This window comes from Macaca fascicularis, chromosome 1 (assembly GCF_037993035.2).
Source record: "Macaca fascicularis isolate 582-1 chromosome 1, T2T-MFA8v1.1".
Lineage (NCBI taxonomy): Eukaryota > Metazoa > Chordata > Mammalia > Primates > Cercopithecidae > Macaca > Macaca fascicularis.
In genome coordinates, this window is record NC_088375.1 from 216141915 (window position 1) to 216165824 (window position 23910).

Consider the following 23910-nt stretch of genomic DNA (forward strand, 5'->3'; position numbering starts at 1 on the left):
GGCGCCTCAGTGGCGGGGGAACCGGCGGGCTTGGCGGTGCCCGGGTTGATCTCGGGGGGACGAGGCCGGCAGCTAGCGTCCGAGGAGCCCACCCCTGGGTCCGCAGCGTGGAGGACGTGCCGGCCTAGGCGCCGCCTTATCCCCGTAAGGTGGATCTGGGCCTCCCCAGGCTGGAGTGGGGGTGGGGTGCCGGTGCACCTTCGGATACTGTGATTCCCCCAGCCCTTCCAGCCGCGGTCGCCCACATCCGAAGGAATTTGGGGCCGGGGCATTCGGGGCGGAGAGGACAGAGAAACGGAGCCCTCTCGGCAGGCGACGAGGGAGAGGAGCGCCCTAAAAAGTGGAAAGCGAGCGTTGCCGAGGCTGCTGGCCCCTTTAAGAGGCCCGGCTGGCTCTGCGGCGGTTCTAGCTAACTCGGTCCCTGGTGCAGCTCTGCGGTCCGGGTCCCCCAGCAGAGAATCGGCACCCGGCGGGGAGGCAGGACCAGACGCAGGAGAGGGCGTGGCCCCGCCGGGGAGCTGGGCGGAGTCGACGCTGCGGCGAAAGCGGGAGAACCCGGCGGTGGGCGGAGCCAAGGGTCTGTGGGTGGGGCCCGGCTCTGCGGGCCTCGTGGGGCGGAGCCTCTGGCTCCGGGAACGCCGCAGAGGGAGGAGGGGTGGGCGGGGCCGCGGTGAGGGCGGGGCCAGTGTCTGCAGTGGGCGGGGCCCGCCGCAGAGTGGGCAGTGCCGGCCGAGAGTCCTCTGCGTGCGGCTGCCGCGGCCCCTCCACAGCGTCTCTGACAGCCCGGGCGGTGCGACCCGCGACCCTTCTGGCCCCGCGCAGATACCGCGGCCTCTACCGCATCCAGAGGAGCGCCCGAGTGCCCTCTCTCGCCTCGGCGCCCGCATCCGGGGCCATCCGTCCCGCCGTCGCTGCGGAGGCCGCATCTGGCGCGCATCTGGAACCGCCCGGCCGGCCGCGCTGGAGCCCGCGCCCACCCTAGCCCGGCCGCGCCGGGAGCCCTGCCCGGAGCTGGAGCCGCACCTGGAGCCGCGGGCCCGGGGCCCTGAGCCGCGCAGCCGGCGCATGGTGAACTCGCTGCTGTTCGGGGAGATGGCCTTGGCCTTCGGCTGCCCGCCGGGCGGCGGCGGCGGGGGCTGCCCTGGCGGGGGCAGCGGCGGCGGCGGGGCCGGGCCGGGTCCGTCGCCGGTGACGGCGGCGCTGCGGGACGACCTGGGCTCCAACATCCACCTCCTGAAGGGGCTCAACGTGCGCTTCCGCTGCTTCCTGGCCAAGGTGCACGAGCTGGAGCGGCGCAACCGGCTGCTGGAGAAGCAGCTGGAGCAGCAGCAGAGCGAGCGCGAGCGGCGGCTGCGCTACAAGACCTTCTCCCGCGAGCAGGCCGTACAGACCGGGCCCGAGCTGCTGCGGCCCCCAGCGCCCGGCGGCGGGCACGGCCTCGGCAGCGGCGCGGCGGCCGGCGTCAACGCCAATGCCGTGGCCCTGGGCGGCCTGCCCCCCGGCGGCGGCTCGCACCCGCAGCACTACGGCCGCCTGCCCGGGACCATCTGGAGCTACACGCAGGTGCGGCGCACGGGCGGCGGCGGCGTGGAGACCGTGCAGGGCCCCGGCGTGTCGTGGGTGCACCCCGACGGCGTGGGCGTGCAGATCGACACCATCACGCCGGAGATCCGCGCGCTCTACAACGTGCTGGCCAAGGTGAAGCGCGAGCGCGACGAGTACAAGCGGAGGTGAGTGGCCGCCCCTCCCCCGCCACCCTGGGAGGGGGCGCCCAGGTCCAGGCTGCCACGGAATGCGTGTGCGGGACGGGGGCCGGGCGGGCAGCTGGTCCTGGCAGGTGGGCTGGAAGCTGTGTTTGCAGAGTGCCTTACACATGCCAGGAAGGCCCAATTATCTAGATCCCAGGATGGGGGTGGGCGCTGGCTACCGTGGGGGCCACCTCGATGCTATCACTGGTTAGGCACATTGTTTTCTAGGTGACATAATAACTATCTGTGTTTTATGTGATCTCATTTAATTCTCAGCACAATACAGCGTGTAAGGCAGACTTATCCTCATCTTATAGATGAGGAACCCGAGGTGCAGAAATGCTAAGTGACTTGCCTAAGGTGGCTTGGCGAAGGAGTTGTGAAACCAGGATTTCAACCAGAGATTTTAACCACTCCTGGCTAGTCTGTCTCCTAGCATAGGTATTTTTCCCAAGGAAGTAGGAAGTAGGCTCCCCTCCCTCAACAGATGAAAAGAAAAACTCTAACCAACCCACTGCCTTTTTATTTCTTGAATTAAATGAGATCATGTGTTTGAAAATGGATGGATCTGCCCCTGCCCCCTGGGGCCAGTGTCTGCCGTCTTGCTCCAGCTCTGTAACGTCCAGCTTGCTGGGTTGGATAACCACAACTATAGCAGACTGCTCACAAGCTTTTATAAAATGCCTCCTTTCATCCCTCTTCCCCCCACTCCCTGAGTTTCATGGTTTATTGAGCCCTAACAAACTCAGCCTTAAAAGCCCCCAGGAGAAGATAATGTTGGGTTGGAGACTGGACATTGAATGGACTGAGACCACCATCTCTGGCTAGAACTGGGGTCCAGACTCTGTAGGACTGGCCAGTGCATTCCTGCCCAGCTCAGATTCCCCAGCTGGGAAACTGTCATTGCTTCCTGCCTGCAGTCTGGCCAACAATACTGTCTGCTTGGCTTTCTGATGAGAGGAGAGGGGTCTCCTATCCTCCTCCTCTTCCCATAAGGGTAGAGGGGTCTGTCTTTGGCATCTCAGACCTGGCTGGGGGAGGGGCCCTCTGGCCCTGGCAGTCGCTGTTCCAGGCACGGGCAGCCTTCCACCCGGAGTTATTGGCTCTGAACTCCAGGGCTTGGAGGATGTACTGAGAAGGGCCCTTCCTTCCATCTCTAAAGGTCTGCCCAGGGAGCTGGGCATAGGTCTCCTTCCTTATTCTCCCGTTGGACAGGCTAGCAACTGGGTAGAATTCAAAAGCCAGCCTTATACCTGCTGGTGAGATTATCAAACCACTTGAAATCCTGTTTGCTCATCTGAGAAATGGGAATAATAAAATCTGCCCACAGTTGCTCGAGGGGAGAGCAGGACGGTGATGCTCTTCGGAAGGTATAAAGTAATCAAGCTGATGTTATTAAAGATGATAGGCACTTTGTCAAGCTAGCGGGGAGCAGAAACGTTGAGAGTCCTCAAGCTCTCTCATGCAGCACCTCACTTCCTGGGGGTAGGTCTTACACTCCACTGGGAGATGGGCTTCTCTCCTGAGTTACCTCTTTCTCTGGAGGTACTTGAGAATGGCCCACCTGGTGCCCTCTCTCCTGCGTTACCTCTTTCTCTGGAGGACTTGAGAATGGCCCACCTGGTGCCTTGCCACATAGAGGCCACCTCTCCACCCCTCATGGTCAATGTCACTGGGGCAGGCTAGGGAAACAGGCACTTGCTCTTGATGGTGAAACTGGGGAGGGATGGGCCGGGCCCTCCTGTCTGCCACTGTTGATCGTGTCGTCATGCCTCAGGCTTGTGTTGTGTTTGTTTTATTGTGTGTATGCTTTTTTGGACCTGGCTACTAAGGGGATGGAGAAGCCGTGCCCAGTCTTGGAGGGAGATGGGTTGGCATTGAGCAATGCTCTATTCAAGTTGCACCCAGGGCGTGGGGTGTGATGTCAGCTTCTGGCGCTGGCCTGGAATGAGACGGTGCTGCTGAGACAGGTGGAGTGCGGGCGTCTCTCTTCCCGCCCTTCTGCGATGCGCGCACACCTCTTCTTCCACGTTGTTTCTGAAGTTGACTCAAGACTTACGTTGAATTTTTCCAAAGCAAGTATACTCCTTTCCTGGAGCCTCAGTTTCCCCATCTGTGAAGTGAGGCAGGTGGGCTAGAATTGTAGTCCTTGAAACCCCAGGCTTTCTTAGAGATGCTTTAGGGGTTCCTTGAATATCTAATAAAAATGATCATTTAAAATAACATTAAGATAATACAGTGATAAAAATGTGCTTACTCACCTTTAAGTTCTTAATATTAACTCATTGGGTTCCACTAACACTGTAACTTGTTAATAGTATGTTTTGGGTACCTCCTAAGAATTTTCTTTGGGAAGGAGGGCAGACATTTGATAAACATTTTTTAAAAACTTGAAAAACCACTGGGCTAGATGATCTCAAAGGGTCTTCCCAGCCTTGGCAATATATAAATCTGAGTTTGAGCTCCCAGCCCGCTTCTGATCCCCTGGCCATAAGAGAAGTCACCATCTAAGGGATGAGATCCAGGTGTCTGCCTGTACTGCTGTGGCCACAAAGGGTTTTAAATCATCCCAGGATGTCTATCACAGAACTCCAAGCAGTGATGCCCAGAAGGAGCCTAACCCAGAAGGAAAAGGTTCCAGGGTTTCCCCTGGTCCACCTAGAGGAACCTGCAGCTCCAGAGACCCCCACTTGCTTCCCCAAAGGACAACTTGCGATGTGAAACTCAGCAATCTTCAAGCCGGAGGCTTGTTGAGTTCCACCTTCGTGGTTTCTGGCCATGTCCACGTACTACCACCTGTGCTATTGCTTACATAAAATATTTTAACAACTTCATTGAGGTACAACTTACACATCACAAAAGCTGCCCATTTTAAGTGTACAAGTCAAATTCACAGAGTTGTGCAGTCATTACCACAATTCCGTTTTAGAGCATTGCATCACCCCCCAAAAAGATCCTTCATGTCCATTTACAGAAAATTCCCATTCCAAGACCAGCCCAGGTAATCACGGACCTGCTGTCTTTCTAGAAATTGGCCTTTTCCGGACATTTCATAGAAATAGAATCATATACTCTGTAGTCTTTGTGTTTGGCTTTTTTCAGTTAGAGAATGTTTTTTTGAAGTTCATCCATGTTGTAGCATGTGTTCGTAGGCTGTTCCTTTTTATGGCAAAAAATATTCCTCTGTAGTGTAGCCCATATTTTGTTTATGAATCCACCCAGGCATTCAATATATTTTAAATTTAAAACGTCAACCGTATACCACCTAGCATCATCTCATGTGCCATCAGTGGTCCACGAACCGTGATTTGGAAACACCAACCCAAACCAGAGACCCTGGCCTGGGGTGCCTGGGCCCTGGCCCCAGTCACCACTGCTTTGGTTTTCCCTTGGCCCAACCAGGTCTTTACCACGTGGGAAATGTGGTCGCTGAAGCCACAATGAGGACAAGGTTGTCAAGCGTTGATTTGGAAACCAAAACAAACATCTCTACTCTGTCACCACCCAGGGCCACTAAAATATCCTGTTCTGACTTTGCAAGCTGGGGGCTTTTCCCTGGAGATTCCCACTGAGTTTATCTGAACTCAACAGTGGAGAGTTCCCTGAGTTGGCATCCAGGAGACCTGGACTTTAGGTCCAGCTCTGCCACTAGGTGCTGTGTGACCTCTGGCCAACCGCTGCCCTCTCTGGGCCTCAGATCCTCCACCTTTACATGCAGGAGTTCCTGTAGGTGAGCTCTCTCAGCTCTCTACTTGAGGTCCGTGACTCCAGGAGGCCCGCGTCGTGGCTGATCTTTCTGCGTCTGGAGACCACAGTGTGTTCTCTGAAGCCTTTCTCTGTTCTGGGCTTCCCCTTCCCTCTCTTGTCTCTGCCCCAGATGACTAGGGTCCAGGCTCCAGGCATGGGCAGTACTGGTCATCCCATCCCCCAGCTTAACTGGTTCAACCGTTTCCCCTCTCTTCATTGGCTCCAAGGAAGGACGCGGGAAAGCTTTCAGGTTGTCAAGAAAAAGGTCCCTCCAGCCTGGCGGCTGCTGCAAAGTTGCTCTGGACTGGTAGAGGAAGTTGCCCTGGGCTGGTAGAGGAAGTTGCCCGGCATGGTAGTGCTGGCCTAGCTGCCTGTCAGACAGGGCGACTCTTTTGGGGGCCTGGTGCCCCTGTCCAGAAGCCTGTCCAGCCATCCTGGCCCCCTCAGGCCCAGTGTGATTTGCAGCTGGCTGGCCTTGTTCCCTCCCGTGCGAGGGGCTGAGTGTATGCGCCCCCCAGTTGAAGTCAGCCTGGAGGCTAGGTTTCTTTTTTCCTGGTGCCTGGGGTGATTGGAGGGTGGTTTGGGAGCCTGGAGAGACCACTGTGATCATCCAGCCTGGTGGTTTTCAAGTGGGCTTTTTAGAGCCCTGGAGTCCATAGCAGGGTGCCTTGGGAGACTTCGGGGACAGTGGGAGGCTGAGCACCTGAGATTTGACCCATGTTGCCCACCGTAACTCCATGCTTCTCTGACTCCCAGATTGTCCAAAAAAGATTCCATTTTAAAAAGTGTTCTGCAGTTTTTGAAAAGAAAGAAACTGCTGATTCAGCTGAGTGCTTTCATTTTAAAGGTGGGGAAAGCAAGGCCCAGAGGGGGCTGTCTGTCTGTGCCGAACTGGGCAGACCTTCCGTCTGCTGTGCAGAGCTGGCCTCCCCACCTCGACGTGATGCCCGCATCATCTTCCTGCAGTCGAGGCTTTGTTATGTTCTTTCCATCTTTTTGTGTGTTTGCTTTAAACATTTTTTTTTAAAAAGCCACTTTCTGGGATGGGAGGGACTTTTGTCACAGCTATTTCTGACTGTGAGCCGGAAGGGGCTGGGCTGTCGGCCGGAATGAAGGACTCCAAAAAGGGATGGTGGGTGGGTCAGCTGGAGTGTCCCCTGCCCGTTCTCGTCACACCCCAGGGGGGCCCTCAAGCAGGTGGGTGCTGGCCCCTGAATGTCCCAAAGCTCGAATGCTGCCCTGGAATAGAAAGCTGAGGGCTTTGTTCCCTGCCACTCCCATTGACACTTTCGTTATTTCTGAAGCTGGCACCGATACGGATTCTTGATTTCTGATTTTCCAGTGAGGCAGCCTTTGATGGTGGAACAGGGTTTCACATCCTGGCTCTGCCACTGTCCGTGTGAACATGGGCAAGTGGCTTGGTCACTCCAAGCTGCCCGTGGAGCTCCCCGCTTTGTCCTCTGTAAAAGAGGGGTCATCTTGTTGCTCTCCCAGGGATTGAGAAGGAACAAATGAGGTCTGGTGTTAAGGTACCTGGGGCCTGGCAGGTTTTGGGCATGCCTACCCACCCCCCAGCCCAGCCCCCTTCCCCTGGCAAAGTCTGTTCCTTTAATTTACAAGGATTTCTCAGCATGGCCCTGACTGCCTAACAAGTCCATTTCAGGGCACGTTGCCGCTCTCTCTGTCCCACGGAGGCGCCAGAGGTGGTGTTGGGGGTGGAGGGAAAGGGCTGCTTCTTTGTCCAGCATCTAAGAAGCCTGTTTGACCTACTCTTAGCCGTTGATTTGTGCCTCCGGAAATCTCTCGCCATCCCCCAGCCCTTTCTCCCAACTTCCTTTAAGAGAAACACACAAACCCCTCCATCTAGTGCCTCGGGTCTCTTGAGAACTATATTACAGAATCCCTTGGCTGGGTTGGCATTCTCACTGGGGACAAATTTGGGAGCGATTCTCAGAGCCTCAAGCTAGAGGGAGGAGAATGAGGTCCCAGAAAAGAAAAGGAAGCAGGGAGACAGCTGACGCTGAAGATTCCTTCTCAGAGGAATGTGAGGCGGGGCTTTGCCTTGGCAAACGAGACCGGATGCGGGGCCCCTGGGTCCCCCTTCCCCCCACGTGTATGCACAGTCTCACACACATGCACACACACACACGCACACACACATGCAGATGCACACACCAGGCTCTCCGTTCAGTCCTGTAGCTCACGTCCCCACACATGACTGTATTTGAAGGACACAGAAGGGTAGACCTGGAATTTGAACACGCCCTTTGCTGCAACGAGATGCGTTGCCTTCCAGGAGAACTGATTTAAACTGTGCCATGTGTCAGTGACACCGGAGGCTGTGGGCTTTGCATTTGCAGTCCTGGCTTTTGATCGCATTGAGAGGTGAAAGCCGGCTGGCGTTCCATTTATTTCCTATGTCGCGGATGGCTGAAGGCCCGGGACGGGAAGGAGGCAGCCCTGCCACGTCCCTGTACTCAGGATTAGGGATGTGTTGCTTTTTCCTGACTTTCTCCTGTCAGGCGGTCCTGAGCGCCCACCACCTCCCACATCACAGCCCTCCACACCCGGAGCTGTAACTACCTGGCATGTGTCTGCGCCTGCATCGACTGGAAGCTCTGTGGGGGCCGGCTCCAGCTCTGGCTTCGTCTCCCACTGGCAGAGCCCAGCCAGGACCTGGCCAAGGTCCATGCTGAGTAAATACTCATGCAGCAGGGAGGCCTGTGTGTCTGGCTGCTGTGAGCTAGTAGGCCTCCAGGAGGATGAGACAGAAGACGGACGACATAGACCACGTCCAGGGATTCGGCTGCTTGTGGAGGGGATGGCCTGCACTTGGAATCAGAAGGTCTGGGCCAAAGTTCAAAGTTTGAATGAACCCCCTAGCCTGGCAGTGCTGGGTGCTGGGGCCCCAGGGCAGGAGTTAAAAGCCGAGTGAGCTTGGGCTAGTCACTGCCTCTCGAGCCTCAGTTTCTTCATCTGTAAAACAGGGATGCTAAGCTCTGTGTCTAGAGGTTGTGGAAGAAGTAGATGAGCTCACCTAGCTACAGCACAGCACGTGTAAATGGTCAAGTTTGGAATGATTTCACAGGGCAGAGAGTGGGTGCCCTACAGAGGCTGAGCTGCGCTGGCCCTGTGGGGTGGGCAGAGGTTGAGAACCAAGCTGGAAACCGGGAGAGGGTGTCCCATGCCCTTTGCTGGCAGCATCTGTGGGTTGCACAGCCCTTTGAGCATTGCCAGACTGTGAGGTGCTTAGAAAATTCCAGGCCAGATGGGAGGCTGCTAAAGGTTTGTGACGTTGCCGCCACCTGCCCACCAGGGGAGTATCCTCCCACCCACACTGGGCACCGGGCGCTTGGCTTCCTGGGCAGGATGTGGTTTCTCATTCTAGATCTGGTACAAGAGAGGGTAGTTGTCACCCAACAGTAAACCTGGCAAATGGCAATGCCTGGTTCTCTCGAGGGTCCGTGGAGCCCAGGTTCTGCTCTGGGTTTGCCTGCAGTGTGGTCTGGTCTTCACTATGCCCACCTGGGAATGGGGACAGTGGGAAAGTGGGCTTGCCCAGCAACCCTGTGAAGACTGCATCCTCTCCGTAACGTGGCACAATTCCGTGCGTGCCATTTAATTGCTTGCCTCTCAGTTTGTTGCTCTCTAAAATGGGGGTGGGGTTTCTTACAAGTTCCGCTTCTCAGGGTAGAGGTAAAAATCAATTCAAACAGTGCAGTAGGAAAACATTTTGCAAAAGGGTTTGAAAATAAATCAATATGGCTTAATGCTCCTGTTTGTTGAGCACCTACTTTGTGCTAGGTGCAGTGATAATTATGAGAGCAGTCCCAAGAGGTGGGAAGTGATTATGCTCATTTTACAAGTAAGAGGTTCAGAGAGGTGAAGACATCCGTCCCAGATCTCGCCATGAGTCCATCTGGTTCTCTGGACCCCAAGGTCAGTGCTCCTCCCAGGAGGTGGCCTTGTCCTGTGTCCCTGGAGGTTGGCGAAGGCTGGCTCCGGTTGAGGAGGCAGGCAGGAGGCACGGGGTCTCCCCAGCACCTGTCACAATATTGCCACGGCGGGTGGCAGAACAGGAGGCGGCTGCTGCGCTGGGAAGATTCCCTGCTGTCACTTTACAGTAATTATTTCTTGAGAAAGCAAATGAATCACTGGCAGTAGCAGGCAGATGAGGCTCCCGGGCCACTGTAGCAGGCCTGTCCAGTCCCCTGCTCTTTGGAGAAGGTCTCATTGGGGGCTGGCAGGGCTGGCAGGGGAAGAGTTGGGGAACAGGGAACACATATTATGACCGGTCTGGTGATTTCCATGAGGTCTCATTTAAACCCGGTGGTGGCACTGGAGGATGGAAACCGAAGCTCAGAGAGGAGAAGTAACTTGAAAGTCAGGCTCCAGATCCAACCTTTATCCTGTGCTGTACCCAGAAAGGGCCATGCCCATTGCAAGCCGCTTTCCTGCTGTGAGCCTCAGTTTTCACTTCTGTGAAATGTCGTCTAGCAAAGCTGGGGCAGGCTGTGGATCTCAGACTCTGAATTAATGCTCTATTTATCTTGCCCGGCCCCTGAGTGTCCTCAGGGCAACACAGCCAGAGGTTCTCATCCACGGATCACCAGCAGCAGAGGGCCTTGGGTGCTCTGGTGGCTATTTGGGAGCTCACCTCCGCCCTGGGCTGGAGTCTCCCTAGCTTTTGCTTTCAGTCAGTGCTGTGAACTTTGCCAGGGAACAGGGAAGTTGTTACAATCATTTGGCGCCTCTTGTTGGGGAAGATGAGACTGCCGGGTGTGGATGTCTGAGGAGCCAAAGAGGTGGTGTTCTCAGAACAGTGGCTGAACACCCACCATGGGCCAGGCTCCTGCCCTCGATAACTCAGAATCTGGGGACATAGACAAATGTGTCATGCCATGTGGCAGCATCACGTGATAGCAGCATGTGCCCAGTACCTTCTCCAACAGTGCTTGTGGATAGTAGGAGCACAATAAACATGTATTAGTTAATGAATTTCATTAAATATTTATACAGCATTTACTCTTTGCCAGGCTTCATTCAAAGCGGTTTGCAAACATTTAATTCATGGAAGCTCTAATAACCCTGTGAGTTGGGTACTGTCCTTAGCCCATTTTAGAGATGCTAAAACTGAGCCACAGAGACAGGGGAGGGAACTGGGCCAAGACACCTTGAAAGTGGCAAGCCCAGGCTGGGTGTGGTGGCTCACGCCTGTGATCCTGGCACTTCGGGAGGCTGAGGCAGGTGGATCATGAGGTCAGGAGTTCAAGACCAGCCTGGTCAAGATGGTGATGGTGAAACCCCGTCTTTACAAAAAAATTTAAAAAATTAGCCAGGCGAGGTGGCAGGCGCCTGTAATCCCAGCTACTCAGGACCCTGAGGCAGGAGAATCACTGGAACTTGGAGGGTGGAGGTTGCAGTGAGCCAAGATCTCACCACTGCACTCCAGCCTGGGTGACAGGGTGAGACTCCATCTCAAAAAACAAAAAACAGAAAAACAACAACAAAAAAAGAAAGTGGCAAGCCCAGATCTGACCCCAGAAAGTCAGGCTCCAGTTCCAACCTTAAACCTGTGCAGTCCCAGAAAGGGCCGTGCCCATTGCAAGCAGCTTTCCTGCTTGAGCCTCAGTTTTCACTTCTATGAAATGGGAGTAATAAATCTGACCTCATGAGGCTGTTTGGAAGACCGTCTAAAATGGTACCTGTGAAGCACTTTGAAAACTGGCAAGTGGAGTGTGTAGGGACTAAATCCTCGGGAGTCCTGAGCTCTACCTGTTCTACGGTTTCTTTTCCAACTTCCCGCGCAGCCTGAAGCTCTGTGAAGCTCCATGCAATGCCTTGTCCTCTCTTGCCTTTACATTCACACCTCCCCGGATCCTGGGATGGGATGTTGGACAGAAACCTGCTATGTTAGACAGCTTAGGGGAGAAGGTTTATGTAGAACCCAAAAGCTGGGAAGAGAGGAACCTGCAGCATATATTTCTGCTGCCTGTCAGCTCTGAGACCTCGGGAGAGTCACTCTGCCTCTCTGAGCCTCTGTTTCTTATCTGGAAAGTGGGAATGGTCACGTTGCATGGAAGGCAAGGGCGATGATGGTGCTCTGATTCCGGCTGCCGTGGCAAAAATCACTAAATAAGGCTGGGGGTTCTGGGGAGAGGAGTTGGGCAGGAATCGAATGGCATTTGGGCCTTTGCCCTGGCAGGAGCCCCTCCACGTGGCCGTGCTGGGGGTGGGGCCTGTCTCTGAGATGCTTGCTCAGCGCTCTCTGGCCTGCGTGCTCCGACTCTGGGATGTGTGTTCACACAGACCCTGCTCATCTGCTGCTCGATGGAAAGAGGCCCCTGCAGTGGAGACAGCGCCTTCCGCCCTCTTAATTGGCCATCTTTATTACTTGGGTTATTTAAGACGGTTCTTGGCTCGCTGCCGCCTGTTTGCTGTCTTGGGGGAGGGGAAGAGCTACTGGTCTAAGTAGACCTTGTGAAATTCCCCGGCAGACAGGCTCCTCTCTGTATAGGGTCAGCCCATCTTCCCAGGGCCCACTGGCACCCCCTTTTTGCTCCTGACCCACTGTGGTAATAGGCAGAAGGCCATCTTGGGGGGTGGTAGTGGAAGCTTTAGGGAAAGCTTGTTGCAAAGTCAGGACCGGAGAGTCTTGGAGGTCTGGGTGGGACGCTGGTGAGACCCTGGGGTGCCCCAAACCCAGGGATTCTGGAAGGTACCCAAGCCAGTTTAGAGCCAGTCAAGGAAGGCTTCCTGGAGGTGACATCACCTAGGTTGTTTTTGGAAGGTTTAGTAAGAGTGGAAGAGAAGGAGAAAGGGTGCTCCAGATAGAGAGGACAGCTTGTACAAGAGCCTGGAGTTGAGCTGCTGTGCAGGACACAGTGTGGAGCTGCTCCTGGTTCCTGGGCTTGAGCCTGGCACTGCCAGAACTTGGCCTGTCCTATGCTTGCTTCTTCCCTGTCTTGTCCCCTCCTCCCTCCTCATGCTCTTCTTGGCTCTCATTTTCTGTCTCGCTCTCCTTTCCTCTCCCTCTTTCTTTCTTGTTTTGGGCACGAGCAATCCTCCTGCCTCGGCCTCCCAAGGAGCTAGGACTACAGGCACACACCACTACACCCAGCTAATTTTTTTTAAAAAAATAATTTTTGTTGAGATAAGGGTCTCGCTATGTTGCCAGGGCTGGTCTTGAACTCCTGGCCTCAAGTGATCCTTCTGCCTTGGCCTCCCAAAGTGCTGGGTTTACAGATGTGAGCCACCATGCCTGGCCGAGTCTTGATATTACATTGCAGTTGGTTTCACACTTGCCTTTAAAGAAAATATTAGCATTTAAAACATTAGGACTTAAAATTTGCCGGGTGTGGTGGCACGCGCCTGTTATCCCAGCTACTTGGGAGGCAGAGGCAGGAGAATGTCTTGAACCTGTGAGGTGGAGGTTGCGGTGAGCCAAGATCTTGCCACTGCACTCCAGCCTGGGCGACAGAATGAGACTCCATCTCAAAAATAATAATAATAATAATAATAATAATAATAATATAAAATAAAACATCAGGACTCATCTGACTTGGAGACTGAAGGCTTGAACTCAGCAAGCTACTGCTGGCAGAGCCAGAATTAACCTGGTGCCAAGTTGAGGGACCTCCAACTTATAGGTTATTCTTTTTCTGAGCCCTAAGGCATAATTCAATTGTGGGGAATTAAAAAGAAATTGCTTCATTTGCTCTTGCTTCATGTTTCCTGTTGGCCCGTGATTTGGGCCTTCTATTGGGTGGGAGCTCTGGCTCTGAGGTGACACCGCTTGGAGTTGTGTTACTGCTCTGAGCCTCAGTTCTCTCATCTGTAAAATGGGGATGACAGTCTTAGCTGATGGGGTTGCAAGGATTTGATGTTGCCTGCAGAGTGCTAAGTGTGCCGCTGGGCCCTCAGCTGTTACCGCTCCCTCCCTCCTGCCCTGGCCTGGCTCCCACCAGCCCCCAGGCCCCAATTTGTACATATAAAAACATGTGCAAATCCCAAAGTACTATTTGTCAGGCCACATCCCCAGACAGGGAGCTCTGGAAACATAATCTTTGCGGGGAATGAAGGATCAGCCTCTATGGTTCACCCAACTCCAACATTCTAGGCAAAGTTCTCAAGCCTTCCAGCTCCAGGGCTTACCCCGGAGATGAGGAGACAGGGCAGCCTTTCCTGCGCCAGGCTCACCAACACCCTGTGGGTCTCATCATTCCATCCCATCTCATACAAAAGGAAAACGGGGCACAGTGAGAACTGCCTGCTCCCTCCCCCTTTGGCTGAAGACTGGCCTTTTGTGTTCCGAGCACTTCCTCTCCCCAGTAGAGCTGCCTGGGCAGTGAGGAGGAGGTCATGTCCCCTCTCTTCTCGAGCAGACTGTCAGCACAGGGTGACCGGGAAGGCAAGACCTGGCATTCAAGGCTGTGTCCAGCGCAGGGTATCGCCTGGAGCCTGTGGCTCCTAGGAGGGCCTGATGGAATGTGGACATGAATGGGGAAGTCTTTCGCTGTCCCCACCTCCCTGGGGATCGTGGACTGTCTCAGCCTCCCCCTTGTGTGGATTTGGAAGCAACCTCAGGGGGTCACGTTGCTGGTCTGAGGTCTCACGATGAGGTAGGGCCAGGACCAGGATTCGAACCTGCCTCTTGCAGACTGTTACCGAAAGTACTCTCTGCCACACACGCGAGCTCATTCTGGCAGGCTGAGATACGGGAGTTGAAAGACAGGGGTTCAAACCCTGCCCTGCGCCCAGCAGCAGAACGGCAGCTGTTCCTCCTTCTGGGCCTCCGTAGGCGATGGGTAGATGGTTTCTGTGTTTTCATGGACTGCCTTGCGAGGCCTTGTGGGTGAAGGGCCCACTCTCAGACCTTGGCAGAGGAGTGACGTTGAAGGCTGGCTTGGCATTGTTTTTCCAGGGTTGACGTCAGGGCAGCTGGTTTAGGGTTTCATCTGTGAGACAAAGGCTGCTTTGTAGCTTCTGCCCGGTTTAAGCCCAAGCACATCACCCCCCAAGGTGGGAAACGAGGTGGAAGGGATTGCAGGGCCCAAACAGAGAAGCCTTGGAAGGCTTGGCTTATGCTCAGCCCCTCTAAGAAGGGAGCCAAGATCTCATAATTCTATAGCCATCTTGCTCACTTCCCAAGAGCGCCCTGTCTACCCACTGCACTGTTTGAAGCCTCACACATGTGTTCTCTGGAGCATCGCACCACTCCAGCAAGGTGGCTGTGGGTATGTCCATTGTACAGATGAGAAAACTGAGTCGTGCCAGGTAAAATGACTTGTTCCTTGTCAAAGCTACAAAGCGGCAGAGTGGGCACGTGACCTCAGGTCTCTGGCTTCCAAGATCACCACTGGGTTCCACCACTAGAGTCTCATGTTGCACCCAGCTTTGGAAGGGGAATTCTAAAAGCCAAGATACCCTAGAATCAGACTGGAGCAGGTAAACCTCATGGGTTTTGCGGGGTACCTGGAGCTTTCTCTTGTCAGGATTCAGAGTTGGGTCACTGCTTCGAGCACGTGTTGCGTGTTTGTATCTGCATGTGTAGGTATTTGCACATGTACATATAAGTTAAAGAAGGGAATTGGATACTGGAGGGTCTCTATCACCGGCAGGTGATTCCAGGGAGGCCTTGTGGGCAGGTGTAAGGAGTCATCCCAGGGGACACCTAGGACCTTCTGCTCTTCTTTGCCAGGATTACCCTACTTGATCATTCATTCTTCCATCCATCTGTCCGTCCGTCTGTCCATCCATCCAACCATCCATCCATCCATCCATCCATCCATCCATCCATCCATCCATCAGTCTGTCCATCCATCTATCCTTTTCTGGGCCACTGTGCTCAGGCCCTATGCTGCTTTGGGGATGATGCTGCCTGAACTAGGAGTTTGCAGAACCTGGGGAGCTTGCCAAGTGACTGTTAAATCAGGGCTGGAAGAGTCCTTAGAGATTGGTTAGATCTTTTCTCTTCCTTATGTCAGAGAGGGACAGTGACTTGCCCAAAGTTGCATGGCAGGTGGCGGAGCTAGGGCTCAAAGTCAGGTCTGTAGGTCCAGCCCCATGTTTCTGCTTCTCCGCTGTGTCAACAGACAGCTCTCACTCCTGGCCAGCAGCCGCCTTACCTAGCTCTTCCCTCCTCTGCTGTTTTGATGTGTTCTTGGCTTTTTGGGAGTTGCTGGCAGACTCTGTTCTGAGAGACTTCCAGAGGTGTCTACCGAACCAGCATGCAGGCCCTACACTGGGGCCAAGCTTGGCCATGCTCTGCCCTGAGATGACATCCTCCCGCGTCTGGAACAGCAGGTTGACTGAGTCCCTGAGGGGAGAGACTCCAAGGCCGTGTTTACTTTACCCTACTGGACACTGGCTTCTTTTCCTCCAAGGGTCTCCAGAGGTCATCTGTTCCTTCCTCATCTTGGGGCTAGGATCATTGCAAATCCTGCCTGAAGATCTTACTGCGTAGGAAGCACATTCCAGAGTCCTTTCTGAGACAGGCCGTCCAGTGTCCTCGTGGCCTTTTCCAGGGAAGTGCTTCCTGGTGTCTAACCATGATCCCTACTGCTGCCTTTCCCCCTTTGTTTAGCCTTTCACAGAGGAGGAAAGTGGTTGGACATCAATTCCCTGGTGGTTCTCAAGGCAACACCGTTATCTTGCTGCGTACCCTCTTCCCACCTACAATCCCCCTTTTCTCCATTTCCTGAGAGACTGTGCCTTGACTCAGATACAAGTTGAGACACAAACTTCATGCAGAAAAGATCTGGCGGTTCCCTGTAGGATCCCACAAGTTTCTGGGAGGGAGGCACATTCCTTTTTCAGGAGTCATGGAGCCCTCTGAGCCAGAAGTGGCCTGGATCCCAGGGATCACTCTGGTCCCATCTTTCCTGACGGGGAAACTGAGGCCCAGAGAGGTTGAGCAACACATCCACAGCCATTCAGCCAGCCTGTCTGTGTTGGATGTCCTCCTTCATGCAATGCTGTTTCTGTGGTTTGGGCAGGGGGCTTGATAAAGGTGGCTGGTGGCCTCTTGGCCTGGTGGTCCCTGCCACAGACAGATGTCCCGGAAGCAGAACAGCCAGCCCCATGTGGCCCCAGAGGGCTCCCTGGCCTGGAATCAGTGCTCCTGCCTGCTGGTTCCCTGGGTTGGCAGATTCCTGGGCTGCCCTCAGGGCCAAGCAGTGGCACCTCCTCCGCTCCCACCCACCTTGTGGCTTCCTTTCTCCCACAGCCTCCCAGACTCCCTTTTGGCCCTAGAGGTGCCAGGGAGGCCCCTCACCTCCAAGGGGAGAGAACAGAGGCCTGAGTGTCCAGCAGTGATGAAGTTGCCGGGGGGACACTGGCTCCTGTGGCTGGGGCAAGAAGGGGTTAAGCAGTGTTGCCTGCCAGGGCTGGACTCCCAGCTGGTGTCCCAGCCCCTGGGGCCAACCAGGCCATCTGGCCTGACAGATACCACACTGTGTCCCATCTGTCCCAAGGCAAAGTCACCAGGAGGAGACTGCCTACTGCCTTTGAGGGCCTGCAAGGGTGGGCGTGGACCCTGCTGTCTGTCCCTGGGGGGCCAGGCCAGTTGGGAAGGGGCTCCCCACTGGGCAGACTGTCCTCTGGCCACGCTCCCTGCAGGGTCTCCCTAGCTGTGAGGTGGGGGAGTCTGCATCCCTGATGTGGTCAGAGTTTCCTTGTGCAGAAGGTCTAGAGAGGTGCAGGGATGGGCTCAAGGCCACACAGTAAGTCAGCACAGGCAGAGCTGGGCTTCCCCCAAGGCCCTGCTGGTGGCTATGCCCTGTGGCTCCAGCTCACAAGCTCATTCATCCAGTCAGTACCGGTTGAGGGCCTACTATGTGCTGGGCACTTGGTCACTCTGGATACCAGACAGTTCCCCAGTCCCAGCATGGGAGAGGGAACCCAGAGGCAAAGCTTCTAAGGGGAAGCATGGCGCAGCTTAGCCAAGCCCGGGGCCCTGGATGCTGTAGCAGCCCTCCCAGCAGCCTCCCTCCCAGCCTTCCCAGCAGCTAGAGGTGGGGCTTGCTCGCTAAGAGGAGCAAAATAATGTGAAGCACTGGTGTTTATGATCTTGTGGGGTCTTCACCATCCAGGGAGGTGTAGGTACTATTGTTATTCCCATTTTACAGATGAGGAAACTGAGGCTCAGAGAGGTAAAGTTGCTTTAGCAGATCACCAGTTGGGGAGCGGCTGAGTTGGACACCCATCCCAGCTCTGCCTGACATCAAAGCGTTTTGGGATAAGGGGCAGGGGGCGGCTGCAAATGGCCTCCCGCTTTGCCCCAGGCTGGCTCCTTCTTGCTGCGCTGGCCTGGACCATCTTCTTTTTGGCTTTTTGCTGAGTCCGGGCTGGGAATCCTGTGGCTGGAGGCCCAAATCTCAGGCGGAAGAGAGCCCCCCGCTGGGTTGGAGTTGAGAAGAGAGGCTGTGCTGGTGCCGGTTCTTTTGCATAGCTGGGGCTGCCTCCCCTGTGTGGGGTGCCCGGCAGTATCTGGGCAGCACTTGGGGGATTTCCCTTGGGGGACCCTCCATCCTTCTGAGGGCTCCAAGGCTCTGGCCCCCCAGTGGGGGCTGGGCCAGGCCAATGGGAGCCTCCATAATGCTGTTATGATTATGTGACCCTGGATGAGTCACTGTGCCTTGGTGAGCCTTAGTTTCCCCATCAGCAGAATGGGGGTGAGAAGATGACAAGCTCCAATAAAGATGCCCTCCGAGGGGCTTTGCAGTCATGGAAGAGTCCCTGGGAGGCTTTGTTCCATTTCATTCCCCCTCCCATCTTAAGGGGACTGACTTCTCTCTCCAGCCCCATGGGTCGGTGGGAGGAACACTCTCATTCGTGTGTTGTGGGGTTGCCTGGTGCCCTGCCTCCGCACTCCCCACTGGTTCACATCAGGTGGAATGCCAGGGCCGGCCGTGATGACAGGAGCCTGGGATTAAGTAATGAGTCCATCCCCCTGAGCTGTATTTAGTCACTAATTCTTTTGTGCGCGTGTTTGCAGTCTAATTACCTGTCTCAGCTACGCTGGAACCTGCCCCTTCCCGGCCAGTGAGGACGATGATGGCGCTGCACAGACAGGTGGCCGTTGCCCTGTCACCCATCCTTGGTTGCACAAGCCCAACGTGTCTTTTGTTGGCTGGGTCCTTGTCACTCTTCCCTCCTCCCTCCTGGAGATTGCTCTGGAATGTTCTCCTCCCCTTACCAGCTGCATGGCAGGCAGCTCCTAGTCTCTGGAGTTGCACTGAGCCAGTCACTGCCTGTGTGGGACCTTGGACATATCACCTCCCACCTCTGAGCTTCAGACTTCTCATTTATGAATGACCTGGATGTCCCCGTCTGATGTCCTAGGATCCTGTGTTCTGTGCTTTTTTTTTTTTTTGGCCACACCTGGAGCCAGTTTGTGTTTGCCCATCCTCATTTAATCCAAGTGGGGTCATTCTCACCCATTTTACAGGTGAGGAGACTGAGCCCTAGGGAAGCGACTTGGCTTAAGGCCTCAGAGCCTTGCTTTCAACCCAGGTGTGCTGACTCTCGCCTGGTGGGCTCTGCCTGGCTGCCAGCCCCTCATTTTTTTCAGGCTGCACATGATAAGGAAAATCTGGGCTCCCAGGCAGCTGGCTCCAGGGCGGCTGCGGGTGAGTAAGTATGCGGGAGATTACCCTGAGGTGCCCTACATTTACCTCCAGGGCAGCACAGTCACTTGGAATAAACAGTGGAGAGACCCAAAGTACATATTACGTTTCCAAAATAGCCTTGGGAGTTGCTGTTTTTCTCAAAGCTGTAAACATATCCCTGGGCCGGGGGGCCTCTCACACTCTCCTGAGCACGGACCCCCTGGGCCTGCTGCCTCTTGACCTGAGTGCCCAGACCTGCTGCCCAGACCCCCTTCTGGCTTCCACTTAAGCAAGAGCTGGAGCCCTGGAGACTGAGAGCCGGCAGACACTGGGGATGGGGATGGGGTGGAGGGTCCATGGGGGCTTGGCCAAGCCTAGGCAGAAAGACAATGTCCCGGGGATGGAGAGCCGTGGATACCAACTTTCCCATCATCTGCCCCATGCAAGGTAGGCCCAGGCTTCAAGGTGCAGAGAAGAGAGTAGCAGAGTTGGCCTGGACTGTGGAGGTTGTTTAGGGAAACTGAGGCTGGCAGGGAGGGGCTGGCAGGGAGGCCATGTCTAAGGCGACAGGGCTGCATTGGCCTAGATTGAATCTCCTAGAGAAGGCCCTGGAGATGACACTTACTGGGCCTTTTTAATCCAGTGAATATTTACGGGGCCTCCTTGTGCCAGGCTCTGTGCTGGGCACTGGAGTTGCATTTGTGACCCAGAGATGGGCCTGATCTTGAAAGAGATGAGGGCTGGGCACAGTGGCTCACACCTGTAATGCCAGCACTTTGGGAGTCTGAGGCGAGAGGATTGTTTCAGCCCAGGAGTTTGAGACCAATCTGGGCAACCTAGTGAGACCTCGTCTCTACAAAAAACCAGAAAAATTAGCCAGGTATGGTGGCGTGCACCTGTAATCCCAGCTACTTGGGAGGCTAAGGCAGGAGGATCCCTTAAGCCCAGGAGTTTGAGGCTGCGGAGAGCCTTTGTTGCGCCCCTGCACTCTAGTCTGGGCACACAGCGAGATCTTATCTTTAAAAAAAAAAAAAAAAAAAAAAGACAGAGGGAGAGAGAGAAAAGAAAGACAAGTTAGGTAGAGGAGACCAGCAGGGGATCAGATACCTCAGTACCAAGTGGCCCAGAGGCTTTGCAGTTCAGAAGAGTGGCACTTGACCCTGACCAAGGAGTCAGGGGTGGCCTCCTGGAGAGGGTTATAAGCTGGGTCATGAAGTCACATCAGGTAAGGGAGAGAGAGAGGAAAATGACAAAGGGGAAGGGGTGTAGAACCTGTTGGGCAGAGAATGCAGCACATGCCTTGGAGGTGTGATGGAGCTTGGCAAAGAGGGGCTGGAGGTGTGGGGGGGATGCTATTCAGCCTTACTCTACCGTAGCACGTGGCCTTGTTCTCCAGGACTTATCACCCACCAGGTGAGACCTCTGTCTACCCTTTTGGAGAAGAAGTGTCTGGCCCATTTCTCAGAGGAGCCTGATCTCCCAGCCTTCGCTCCTTGGGGAAGGTAGAGGGCCACTGGTAGACGAGGGCAATATTTTGACTAATGAGGAAACTAAGGCACAAAACATTGTTGCTGCAGGAGCTAGAGTAAGAACCCAGGACCCTGCCTTTCCTTGGCTCCCTGGGCAACTGGGAGCCTGTGGTAGAGAATGCCGGAGAACGTTCTCTCCAGCTCGTCACACATGGCTCTTTAGAGGGGCACAAAAGCTCTTTCCACGTCTGCACACTTGATCCGGAAACCCAATCTGGGTATCCCAGAGGGATACCTGGACATGTATGCAAATGTGAGGGTATGAAGGTGTTCACGGTCTTGTTTAGATTGCAAGGACTCTGCGGTGACAGCAGAGAGTCCATCAAACCACTGGCCCTGCAGCCACCCGCTGTGTCACCTGCTCGGGAGGATGCTGCCGTATATTGTTAGGTAGAAAAAACACCTTTGAAAACCACATATGGTTGCATCCCATTGTCGTTAAAAAACAATCTCATAAGAAGAGAAAATCTCATAAGAAAAAGTTGGGAAGGATATACAGCCGATGTTAACCGTAATTGTCTCAGGGAGGGGGATTCATTTGGGTGGGTTTTACATTGGTTTTATCTGGCTTACCTGTTTTTTTCTTTTCTATGTCTTGTGTAATCATTGTAAACACTCATGCAATTTAAAGCAAGGGTAACACGAGCAGGTATTTTTGTCTTTTAAAAATTTAAGTGGTTTTGATGTTTTGAGCAGGTATACATGACATCATTCAAACTTAAAAAGATACAGAAGGGGCCGGGCGTGGTGGCTCAAGCCTGTAATCCCAGCACTTTGGGAGGCCGAGACGGGCGGATCATGAGGTCAGGAGATCGAGACCATCCTGGCTAACACGGTGAAACCCCGTCTCTACTAAAAAAATACAAAAAATTAGCCGGGCGTGGCGGCAGGTGCCTGTAGTCCCAGCTACTCGGGAGGCTGAGGCAGGAGAATGGCGTAAACCCGGGAGGCGGAGTTTGCAGTGAGCTGAGAGCCGGTCACTGCACTTCAGCCTGGGCGACAGAGTGAGACTCCGTCTCAAAAAAAAAAAAAAAGATACAGAAGGAGGGGAAATTCTGACACACACTACAACATGGATGAACTGATTTCATTATGCTAAATGAAATCAGCCAGGCCAGGCACGGTGGCTCACGCCTGTCATCCCAATACTTTGTGGGGGCCAAGGTGGAATTGCTTGAGCCCAGGAGTTTAAGACCCGCTAGACAGCATGGTGAAATCCCGTCTCTACAAAAAATAATTTTTTAAATGAATTGGGTGTGGTGGCTCATGCCTATAGTCCCAGCTACTCCAGAGGCTGAGGCAGGAGGATTGCTTGGGCCCAAGAGGTGGAGGTGCAGTGAGCTGTGATTGTACCACTGCACTCCAGCCTGGGCAACAGAGTGAGACCCTGTCTCAAAAAAAAAAAAAAAAAAAAAAAGAAAAGAAAAGAAAGAAAGAAGAGAAACAAACCATTCACAGAAGGACAAATACCATCTGATTCTATTTATACAAAGTACCCACAAGTCGAATCCACAGAGACAGAAAGTAGAAGGGTGGTTGCCAGGGGCTGCGGGGAGAGGGGTATGGGGTGCTACTGCTTAACAGGTACAGTTTCAGTTTTGCAAGATGGAAGAGTTCTGGAGATGGATGGAGGTGATGGTTGCACAGCAGTGTGAATGCACTTAATGCCACTTTAAAAATGGTTAAGATGGTGTGTTGTATGGTTTATTTTTTATTTATTTATTTATTTTTGAGGCAGGGTCTTGCTCTGTCACTCAGGCTGGAGTGCAGTGGTGCAATCTTGGCTCGCTGCAGCCTTGAGGTCCTGGGCTCAAGCAATTCTCCCACCTCAGCCTCCTGAGTATCTGGGACTACAAGCGGTGCCACCACACCTGGCTACCTGGCTAAATTTTTTGTATTTTTTGTAGAGATGGGGTTTCACCATATTGCCCAGGCTGGTCTTGAACTCCTGGGCTCAAGTGATCCACCTGCCTCGGCCTCCCAAAGTGCTGGGATTACAGGCGTGAGCCACCGTGCCTGGCCTCTTATGTGTATTAAGAAAAGATACAGAGGGGACAGAGTGACAGTTCTACCCCATAATCCCCAGTCACCCACGTCCCCCATGAAGGGAACCGATGTTTTCAGTGTGATGGTGGATGCTTGGTTTCCTCCCTCCTGCCCCTGGGTACAAATGGGCAGTGGCAACTTGGATGGGGCCCTTCACTCATGGGTAGAGGAAGATGCCCCCTGGCCCAGGGCGAGCATTCCCTTCCATCCCCGCTTGCCTGGCACAGGGCAGCCAGTGCCCAGATCTTCCCACGCTTCTTGGGTTGAAGGGATTGAAGATCTGAGGCTGCAGGAGCCAGAGGTCCTGCCCCGGCGAGAGCTCCGGAACTCGCCTCCCCTCTGTCAGTGAGAAGAGAATTCTCTTAATCCACTTCTGTGTCCCCAGCACTTGGCTCCTGGGTGAGCACTTGGGAAATGTTTGTTGATTCTGTCCTGGGGGAAGAAGATGAAATGTAAGCCGGTAGCCAGCCTGAGTTGGGCTGTGGGAAATACTCCGGGCTGCCAGGCCTGGGTGTCTCCAGAAACACCCAATCCTTGCTCACGAAGGCTCTCTCTGTGCCAGATCTTGTGCCAGGCACTGGGATGTGGTGCCGAATTGGACACAAGGGAGATGGGACGTCCTCCTGTGTGTCTTGACAGCCCGTGTGTTGCCGGGCATTGGTAGCAGAGGAGGCTGGTTTGGCACCCAGGTACCCTTCCTCGTCCCTGGGGCCTTGGCCAGTCTACCCAGAGGAACTGCCCTCCAGCTGAGTTACCATTTTCCATGGCAGGGAGGGCAGCAGAAAGGCCGTGTTCCATGACTAATCATAGCCTCCATCTATGGAGCATTTACTGGGAGCAGGGCACTGTGCTAAGTGTGAAATGTGTGTTGACTCATCTACTACAACAACCTGGCAAGGCAGGTGCTTCCGTTAGCCCCTGCTCAAAGCTAGGGGACCTGGAGCACAGGCGGTTAAGTGCTTGGCCCAAAGGCACACAGCTCAGAAGTGCAGACCCTCTGCTCCTCCTGGCATCCTAGTCTAGTGGGGCCAGGGGTGAGATCTCTGCATTCAGTGCCTGGGGGCCGGATGGCAAGCTGCAACCTCCCTGCAACCCCATGATTTCCATAGCGCAGTGGAGCCAGAAAGAAACAGAACATTTTCCAGACCACAGCAAGAAGAGCGCTGCTCTCTCAGACCCTGGAGCTAGTGACAGGGAAGGCAGAGAAGGGACGAGAGCCTCCGTTTATTC

At 54.5% G+C, this 23910-nt stretch overlaps 1 protein-coding gene across 3 annotated transcripts in view; it reads left to right on the forward strand.

Moving 5' to 3' along the window:
• The first annotated feature begins 721 nt into the window (after nucleotides 1-721).
• IFFO2 (intermediate filament family orphan 2) overlaps nucleotides 722-23910 on the forward strand; it is a 50508-nt gene continuing 27319 nt past the window's right edge. For all 3 annotated transcript variants that reach the window (XM_045379378.2, XM_045379380.2, XM_045379383.2), the window contains exon 1: nucleotides 722-1730. In XM_045379378.2, the coding sequence (XP_045235313.1) occupies nucleotides 1066-1730 (665 nt within the window). In that variant the 5' untranslated portion in view covers nucleotides 722-1065. The remainder of the gene's footprint in view (nucleotides 1731-23910) is intronic.